This window comes from Centruroides sculpturatus, unplaced genomic scaffold (assembly GCF_000671375.1).
Source record: "Centruroides sculpturatus isolate CEXI.00-Female unplaced genomic scaffold, Cexi_2.0 scaffold868, whole genome shotgun sequence".
Lineage (NCBI taxonomy): Eukaryota > Metazoa > Arthropoda > Arachnida > Scorpiones > Buthidae > Centruroides > Centruroides sculpturatus.
Genome location: NW_019385061.1, coordinates 119,781 through 130,675, shown reverse-complemented (window position 1 = coordinate 130,675; position 10,895 = coordinate 119,781). Strand labels below are relative to the sequence as shown.

The 10,895-nt window shown below is 24.8% G+C and overlaps 1 protein-coding gene across 1 annotated transcript in view; it reads right to left on the bottom strand.

Annotated features, from left to right (window-relative positions):
* Positions 1 to 1,863: 1,863 nt before the first annotated feature.
* Positions 1,864 to 10,895, bottom strand: part of LOC111634112 (synaptogenesis protein syg-2-like) — a gene marked incomplete at its 5' end in the record, with an annotated part of 92,404 nt that continues 83,372 nt past the window's right edge. The window contains 5 exons of the mRNA XM_023378802.1: positions 1,864 to 1,949; positions 3,463 to 3,522; positions 4,644 to 4,716; positions 8,462 to 8,583; positions 10,673 to 10,852. Of these exons, the coding sequence (XP_023234570.1) occupies positions 1,864 to 1,949; positions 3,463 to 3,522; positions 4,644 to 4,716; positions 8,462 to 8,583; positions 10,673 to 10,852 (521 nt within the window). The remainder of the gene's footprint in view (positions 1,950 to 3,462; positions 3,523 to 4,643; positions 4,717 to 8,461; positions 8,584 to 10,672; positions 10,853 to 10,895) is intronic.

Here is a 10,895-nt window from a genome sequence, read left to right as displayed (position 1 = left end):
AAAGTTGAATTGCTTATTTTTAAATGCGAATTTAATATTTAAAAAGTGAGCCAATTTTAAAATTTTTAAAATTATATTTACGATATTATAATTTATCAAATTCATCTCTTTAAGGAAAATAGAAGATTACAAAGGAATTTAATATCAAAAACTTGAATTGAAAAATAATTTTAAATAATCTATTATGTAAATTATATAATTTGATATTTAATAAATAATAATTTTAACTCTTTTGAAACTTATTTCTATTATATTAGTAAGTTTTAACATATTACTTTAATAAGAAAAATATAAGAAAAAATGAAATGTTTTAAAAAATATTCAGAAATGAAATTACTTCGAGGTTTTTTAAATAAATATTTTAATAATATGTTCCTAAATATATACAATGTATTTTGGAATATTTTATTTCAATAGATTGTTAAAAGTTTAATTTTTCTGAACTGTTTAAACTTTAATATTTATCGTTCGACAGAAAAAGAAGACAGAATAAAAAAACAATATTAGTTACTTTCTGTGTAATTTGTTACAAAATTTATATATATATATATATATATGTATATAATTTCTTAATAAATAAAGTATAAGTTCTTATTTAAATTATATTTAATTCATTTTAAGAATTCGAAGAAAAATAATTATATTTGAATAATCTTAAATTTATGTAAATGGATTTCTGTTTTTCTCTTTCATTATTCATCTTTCCAGTCATGTATTTCCAGAATCACTTATGAAATGTATGTAAATGTACACGTTATATTCTAATTAATAAAGTTATAAAAATTGTAAAATATCTTAAAATTTAATTGATATTTTTATAATAATATTTTTAATTTGTTGAAAAAAGTTAATTTTATAAAAATAGTTATGTCTAATGTTAAATGTTTTAAAGTTTGCCTGAAGGATCTATTTCGTATGCGGATCTATATGCATGCTTGAAATTAATTATTATTGTAACAATAATAATTATATTGTTCCATAAAGAAGTGATATGATATAATTTTTATAATTTGCTATTTTCGTTCCATTTCCTCATTTTATATACATATATATAATAGTAATAAATCAGCAACTTTTAAGAATTATGTCTATAGTAACGGAGTGCACTTAACACGGACAGGATCGTGCCTCTTCAATGAGCCGACCACGTGAAGTTTCCGGGTTTTCTTCACGTTCTAATAACTTAAAGAGGTGCCGTTTCCCCACAGAAAGTCGTCCTGAGAAACATTTCATCTTGACAGATCGCCCACGTGTTGCGTTGCCAAATCTTATTAAATCAACCAACCAATCTTGCAATAATCATTTTTCTTTAAATTTACATCGATTAGAAACGATAAAAAGTTTTATTAAACTGAACTAAAGTTCAACTGTAATTCAGTGTATAAAATTCGAAATAATTAACATCAAACTTAAACTTATAATTACGATTGTTTACAAGTAACCTTGGATACTCGTAATCACGGATAGCGACTATCCGTGCTAATTACTGCATGGAAAACCGGAATACACAGATAATCCAAAATAGCCGTCTATTCAATAATAAAGACTATTCAGAGATTTTAAATGAACTACTACTAAATATATATACGGCTCAACCCCGTTATAACGCGATAAAAGCGAGTCCCAAGTTTTATGAGCTAAAATGTACATTTAGTCAATAGAAGAAATTTACTTTTTATGTTTATTTTAATCAATATCGTGTGAAAATTTAAAGTTAACATTTTCTGTGTTTAATTCTTACATTTTTTCCAGATTACTGTATTTAATTTTAAGACTATCTGTTGTTTAAGCATACAAATGTGATTTATTTTTTAATGTGTATTCTATCAAAAACCTGAATTTTGCTTATGGTACCTCGCTATTTCACAGTAATTCTAATATTTGTCGATACACGGATAATCCTAATAATGGATGATTCACGCACGGAAAATTGGGAGTTCGGTCTATACCTATAAAATTAGATAGGATTAAATGAAAGAAAGAATTTTTAAGAGATTTTCTATTTAAAAAATTTTCTTACAAATTTTTCGGTTTTTAAACATTTAATAAATATGCAATTTTATTTTCTATATTCTTTAATACGTAACCTCTTTTAATGTTAAATTTCCTTTGTTTCCGGCAAATCTAATTTAAGTTAAATTCCTATTTATATATTTGAATTCGAAATCGTTTCGAATCACATCGTTTTTATGAATATAAAATTTAAGTAAATTTTATATCTTGAATTTTATTTACATTTGTTTGTTCGTTATAAATATATTTTCCTAGAAATTATTAAAGAAAAATGTATTTTAAAGTATCACTAACTTTAATAGTTCTAACAATTTTGATTAATATAATATAATTATTTAAAATAATTGAAATTGCCAGTTTCTGTATTTTTTAAAATTGAAATGTCATTTAAATATTACTATAACTTATTTAAAAAATACTTTCATTCATTGAAAAAATGCACATGTTATTGAAGCAAAATTTTAGTGACAAATTAAAAACTAATAGATTAAAAATTAAAACTAATAGATTAAAAACTCATAATCATAAACAAGAAAGTGATCAAATGTTTTATTAGTTAAAATAATAACTAAAGTGCTCGACGGTGTTCACCGTCAATATTTNATATTATATATATATATATATATATATTAAATTTTATATTAACTTAATGATTTAGTGATTTATTCAAATTTCTTGCTTTTGAAGGCTCCAAATTACAGATATCGTGTATATTGACACACTCGAATAATCCTCGAACTTCAGCTTTTTAGGGATGGTATTCTTGACACAGTATTCTTTCAATTGGATGTGATACCAGACCATTATAAAACATTTTTTGGATTATTTCAACACCCACTCTCGATCATTAAATTGGCCTTGGAAGAATTCAATATTGGGCAGCATTTTCACTTGATTTAACATCATCGGATGTTACAGATGTTACCTTTAAATACAACTGAGACCTGACTGAAAACTTTTTATTGCTGAGTTTATTTGACGACGGATCCTACAGAAAAAGGTCAGCATCGAGTATGTTCCTGTACATGTTTTTTAATATTATCTACTCGGTCATTTTAAAGAATTGTTTTGTCTTCGTGTTGTATATCATCTGGTTGGATATAACGATTAAATTGGAAAAACACGATTAAATTGACCCAAAAAATTCTTGTATGGTCATTACTGTTTAATCATCCTTGGTTATTTTTCTGGATATTTATTGATTCTGAGGTGTACCGTAAAAGAGATCTAGCTTATCATCGAAATCGTGTTACTGTAGCTATTCAAAAGATAATACCTGAAATAGTTGAACGTGTGTTCAACAAAACATGATTGCGGAGGCATTGGTAGCGACCTCGTAGAAACTAATCATTAAATTAGGCCTTTAAAGTATGTGTATTTTTATTTATACATATTCGTGTATTAAAGGTGTTTTTATAATTTCTATTATTTCTGAAAATAGGTAGTTACTTTTGAAACACCTATTACTGCTTTTTCTTGTTAAACTTTTACTTTGATCTCCTGTGTCACCTACAAAAATATTTTTCAAAATTTTAAATTAATACTTATATATAAAATAATCCAATCTAAATTATGAGTAAAATTCAATTTCAAGAGAGATTTAACTTGACTCATTTAATATACGTTATAACCATTTCAAAAATTTGGTCATGTGCATTTCAGATAGAAATCATATTGTTGAAAAATTCTGAAATTATCAAATGAAAAAATCAATGTTCAGAAGAAAAAATATACAAAATATTCTACAGAAATAAAATCTAAAGTTGCACATAAATCATATAAATTTTTGACGTTTTAAGTCTATATAAATAGTAGATATTGAATTATAATTCCATACTCTGTTCTTAAACTGGCAAATTCATATTATAATTAATTTTCTAAGCAATTATTTCAGAATACAGTTTCAAATTTTCATATTTACTGGAAAAAAGTAAATATAATTTCGATATAATTAAAAACATAATAAATATATAATTATATATAACCTAACATGACTTTCATGATATAAATTTATAAATACAGTACATGAAACCTGAGTGGGAAATTTCAACAATTATTTTATTTTTAAATTTGAGAGATTTAAAAATATTAAATCATTAATAATTGAAAAACGAAATCCCTAATTGTGAAATAACTTCGCTGTTGTTTATAAAATGAAAGGTATCGTGTAGGGTACGATACATTTCAAATAAAAAGAAAATATTTCTTAAATTTGGAAGTTACTCTAGCTATAAAATTTTCTTTACACTACAACAAAACTAAAATCAAATTTTTTTATATTGCTTATAATATACTCCATAAAAATTCTATAGTGTCATTATCTTTTGTTAAAATTTCAACTACTTTTTTTCTACTTATTGTAACACGTTTTTCAGGCAGCAAACCGAGAATGTTCACTGAACATTGTACTGTATGTGATTTAACACCACTTTATATACGAAGCATCATTATTAAATTTTGTATTATTTATTGAAACGCGATGGCACAACTTAATAACGTTAAAATTTCTATACTAGTGTCGTTATTTTTATAGTTCAATATTATTTTTTTCAATTCTATAGCAATCAGACGTATTAAATTAATTCGATATGGTATTATCTTTATACAGTATTAAATATACAAGTACTTACTCCAAGTTTCTGAATCCATAGTTAATTTATCATCTATCATTTCAACGGTCATATAACTTTTTCTATTTTTAGCCTATGGAATAATAATATAAAATTATTTTTTATTTCAAAATAATGTTACACGAAATTATTAAATTTCTGCTAATTATTGAAGTTATTTATTTTTGAATTAAACTAAATTATAAATTAATAGTCAACTAATCTTGTTTTATATTAATTAAAATGTAGATGACGTTACTATATTATAATATGATAGTGCTCGACGGTGTTCACCGTCAATATTTACAATTTATAATTGATGAATTGATATTCTACATAATCTTTTTCACCTTTTTTGTAGAACAATTCTCACAAAGACAAATATTCCATCAAGTTTTTCTCTTTTTTTATATTTGATAACCTTTATGTCTATAAATCAATATGGCTCCATATAATAATTCGATCAACTTCTCTTAATACCAGAAAAGTTTTTACTGTTGATTCAGTTATTTCCCATTTATATTTATATATAAAATTAAACTATATGCAGAAATACTTGCCAAAGAAAATTAGTTCACGATATGAATCTTCCATGGTCCATTTTTAAGTAGATAATGCTGACAAGTTCAAATATGAGTCATCAAAAGTATGAACTCATTCTTCAGAGTTAAATGTTCACCGCATATAAAACTTAATGGAAAATAGTTTTCCCAGTATTGTGTATATACTTTCTCACTTTAACTTCTCACTGAAGGCTACGTCTGATAAATGTATCGCAATGAAAGAGTTAATGGTTTCCAAAACTTGCTTTCACGTGATCTTTCTCTATGAATTGCATCAAAGGTTTCGTTAATAAAGATATATGACGTTTTATCATATCACGTATTGAATTTGATGTCATCCTCACTGTGATACAATAATCTGATATCCGTAATGTATGGTTTTGTATGCTGAATAATTTCATTTTTGTTTGAAGAAAGGCAATTTCCGAAATTGAGAAATGCATTTCGACTTTCAGTTGTCCGCATTGGTCCTGGTAATTAAGTAATGAGATGGGTTCGAACACGTGACATAATCAACGGAGTGAGTCGATTCATCAAAATACTGAAAATATAAGATNTCGAACTTCAGCTTTTTAGGGATGGTATTCTTGACACAGTATTCTTTCAATTGGATGTGATACCAGACCATTATAAAACATTTTTTGGATTATTTCAACACCCACTCTCGATCATTAAATTGGCCTTGGAAGAATTCAATATTGGGCAGCATTTTCACTTGATTTAACATCATCGGATGTTACAGATGTTACCTTTAAATACAACTGAGACCTGACTGAAAACTTTTTATTGCTGAGTTTATTTGACGACGGATCCTACAGAAAAAGGTCAGCATCGAGTATGTTCCTGTACATGTTTTTTAATATTATCTACTCGGTCATTTTAAAGAATTGTTTTGTCTTCGTGTTGTATATCATCTGGTTGGATATAACGATTAAATTGGAAAAACACGATTAAATTGACCCAAAAAATTCTTGTATGGTCATTACTGTTTAATCATCCTTGGTTATTTTTCTGGATATTTATTGATTCTGAGGTGTACCGTAAAAGAGATCTAGCTTATCATCGAAATCGTGTTACTGTAGCTATTCAAAAGATAATACCTGAAATAGTTGAACGTGTGTTCAACAAAACATGATTGCGGAGGCATTGGTAGCGACCTCGTAGAAACTAATCATTAAATTAGGCCTTTAAAGTATGTGTATTTTTATTTATACATATTCGTGTATTAAAGGTGTTTTTATAATTTCTATTATTTCTGAAAATAGGTAGTTACTTTTGAAACACCATGAATAATTTTAAATTTCTAGGATAGAATTTCTGTCTTTATAGATATTTTATATGAAAATATAAAATTGAAAATTATAAAATATGTTTTTGAAGAAAAAACGAAAAACGTAATATCAACAACCAATCAGATGACGAACTTCCTTTAAATTACGACGTTCCATTCACCCGCGTTCGTTTTCGAACATATTTAACCCGATGATGATAGCTAAAGTTATCAAAGTTTATCATTAAAGGAAACGAAGCAAAACTTTATAATCTCTTTGAATTAGTATTATCTAAACTGAATATTAAAATAAAACATTATTAATCAGATATACTTGTAATTACTACAAAGAAATGATTAAATCATTCTTCAATATCATAATTTAAACGGGATGTAGAGTTTCAAACGTATATTATCCTAATTATTTACTTTTACTATTGACGAAAGTCACATAAGTTCAACTACACTTTCATAATACCATCATACTTCCTCTCTTGGTATCGTTCTATGTATATAACAATACTTACTCAATTGAGATTTTCAAGAGGTACTTCGAATTAACAATATTCACTTAACTATATTTAACCGTGATTGTAACATTATAGTTTGTGCAAAAGAGCGTATTTTATTTCACAACTTTCGATTTTAGTTAGATAAATTGTACATAAATTTATATAAACCGTACTAAAATTGCTATTAAAACAATGTACGTTTTTATATAACGCTTTGTATGAATTTACATAACTAAAATCGAAACTTGTGAGATGAAATACAGCCTTTTGTAGCCTATAACTAAACAGAAACTATAATGTTACAAATCACCGTATTAAACATAATTTAAGTGGAATATTGTTAATTCGAAGTACCTCTTGAAAATCTTAATTGAGAGAGTGTTATATGCATGGAGTAATGTCAAGAGAGGGAGAATGATGACATTATGATAGCGTTGTTGAACTTACGTGACTTTTGTCAATGGTAAAAATAAATAATTAGGATAATATATGTTCGAAATTCTGTATCCCACGTAATTAATGACAATAATTTAAAGTGGTTCTTTTGGTAATTATACATGATTAACCAACTATAAATGTTAAAATGTTATATGAAACAAGTATTATTTCAGTTTAAAATGATTATTATAAACTTATGCTTCGTTCTTCTTTCTTCTTTATTTTTTCTTATAATTTTTTTCTAATTAATATATTTTTTTTCTTTAATACTTGATCGCTTCTTGATCTTTCTAGGTTCATTGGGGAAAAATCACAAAATTGCTGTGTCGAACTTATCATACAGGAACACACATGTGGCGAAGGGAATGGAGTTTATTATTTAACACACATTATTTCTGTGCAAAGTGATAAAAATGCATTTCGGGCTATTCGCCCCTCTTCAGTCCTTTATTTGTACAAATATAAATTCTAAAACAAGGACTAAAGAGGGACAAATAGCCCAAAATGCACTTCCATCATTTTGTACAGAAATAAGGTGTGTTAAATAATAAAGTCTGTTCTCTTCGCCATATTTTTTCTTATTTTTAATGAGTTCACTATATTATTTTAAAACTTTTTCAGAGATTTCTCACAAAATAAACCTATTTTTATATATTTATAAGTTAATTTTTCATCTAATATATCAATTCCAAGTTTTAGCAATAAAATATTTTCTATGTTTGCCTTCGAAAATTTATTACATTTATTCCTAATGGAATTTTAAAAGTAGAGATCTGAAAATATTTTAATCAGTCAGATTCATATCTGTAATATTATAAAATTAGTTTTGTAAAACTGTATAAATTTTTATATTTTAATATTAGGATTATTGAATTTTAAAATATTTTCAAGAGAAAATGAGAAATCGTTACAAGTAACTGAATAAATATAAATGTTTTGATAGCTTATTGAACTTTTAAATAAGTAATACCCATTTTCACATGCCACTTTATTTATTGATAGGTAATGCATTTCATAATATAAATCGATAATTTTATTAGATTTTAAAGTTCTTACTTCTAGTTTCTCCAATAAAATGTGTTCATGCGATGAATCTAATTTGTCTTCAGACATATAAAATGATTTCTCTCCAAGAGTATAACCGGCTTGTTTATTGATGATGTGAGTGCACTGATGACCTATAAAATAAAATTTGAACGAAATTAAATTATACTCCACCTGATTAAAAATTGTATATATTAATTTAATATAAAATAAACGAAGAATTGTAAAAATTATAAGTTTGTTTAACAAAATTTTATATTAAAAATTTATATTTAGATACTAAAATAAAGCATTTTAAGTACCATTTTATTTAATAAAACTTAAAAATTTATTATATTGAAAAATTTAAATAAAACTTTAATCTTATGACTTCAAAAAAACTAATACACCGAATTATAAAACAGTGACTATTAATAGTCTACATTGACGCTATAATTTATTATAAAGATTTAAATAATTTGTGATAAAGCTTATTATAAAGATAAAAAATTAATTTTAAATTCTTTATAATAAATTTTTATAATATTTTTTATACATTATGTTAATTATCAGCCTATTTATCATTCGTTTTCTCTATATTATTTATAATGCATATAACTAAAAGGATATATGATTCGTTTCACATCATAACTTATAAAATTCTAAAACTGTAGGAAAGATTGCCATTATAAAATTGTCATTCCGCATAATAGTTTACATTGTTTAAATATTTTAAATATGAATTAGTAAAGCAAATTATTCACTTTCTAAATGAAACGAAACTTATTAACTTAACTAAACAATATAAACTTTAATATTACTTATTTTGTTCAAACAAAACATTTTAAATTATTATTATTTTATTCATTTTAATTATATATAAACAGATTAGACATTAAATTGAACAGACTGGTCATTAAGCAACGAAATAATTAACATAATTTATTTTATCATTTTAAATATAACACTTTAAATATATCTTGAATTATTTGTTTAATAAGTATTTGTGGTAAGAAGGTTTAAAAAAAATTATAGAGTTTATATTTAGTTTATAAATAGGATAATTTTTTGAATATAAAACGTGTTAAATAAACTTCTCTTTAAACGCTAAAACTTTTACTAATAATTTGTATTGATTTATCTGAATTATATATAACATATAACTGAGTCATCAAGAAATACAGAAAAAGAGTAATACATGATGTGATAAGCAGAAAAAGTTGTACATAATAAGTGTTGTAATCAATGCATAGAATGCAATACTTTAAACAATTATTAGAAAGCGAAATTTTACGCTGCATTTTAATGAATTAATATTTAGGAATTTCTAAATCTGTAAATGAAAGATATTTGTTACAAAGTCATTTCCTCTACATAAATAGAATCTAATGAAGAATTTATGAAACATCAAAATAAAATCATTCTAAAAATTATGCCACTTTTCCATAACTGGTTTTAAAACTTTGAATTATTTTATGCATTCTACAAGCCTGTTCTCTCTCTTCTTATTAGATAGATTTATGTCTTTGTCTATTTATTATTAATTAATATACAAGTCTGGTTCACAAATGTCTTTGTATTTCACATTGCATCTATAAATTTAGTTATGAAATTAAAAAACAAATTATTAACTTTTAAATTTTTGCACATATATAAATATTTGTATGTAAATATTCTTTCCAGCAATGTCCTGTCAAATTAGTTATAACGTATAGAATCCATAATCCTATTTTATGGTTTAATATGCACAATATTATTCTGTTCAAGTAACTTATGTTTACAGAAGTTACTTAAACATTCCATCAAATATATCTTATGTACAGTAAATTAATATAAAACTGCCAAGAAGAAACTTGAGTAATTCTTGTAACGTAATTCTTTATTATTTAATCTTTAATATTTAAATAAATTTTTCTTATGTTTGATAAAGTTTTAAAAAATTAAAAATTTAATCTACTATCTATAATTTAATAAAAATCTAAATATAAAAATAAGATTTCTGAAAATATAGTTTTTCTTTGTTGTTGTAAGATCAAAATCGTCAGAAAAGTTATAAAATTGTTTCAGGTTTTAGAAAACAACTATTTGTATTCATCAATTTTAAACAATGAAATTCACTTTATGTCAAAATTTACATAAAATTTAAAATCGAATTTGACGATGGATAGAAAAGATAAAATTATCTACAATGTAATTGCTGTTGTCCGAACCAGATGTTAAAGTGACGACGCGACTCACACTTACCTCCAATCGATCTTGTACAGCACTTCCCTCTATGAATCAAGCAGATCACCACAATCAAATTTACCATTACTAAGGCAGTGCCAACAGCAGCAAAACATATCCACCACCATCCTGATGTTGCTGTTGTTTTTTTATCTTTTTTAACACGAACCGCAACGGTTGAATCCATCACGGGTATGTCTTTAATCGAAAAAATAATGTACAAATACAATATTTATTACAA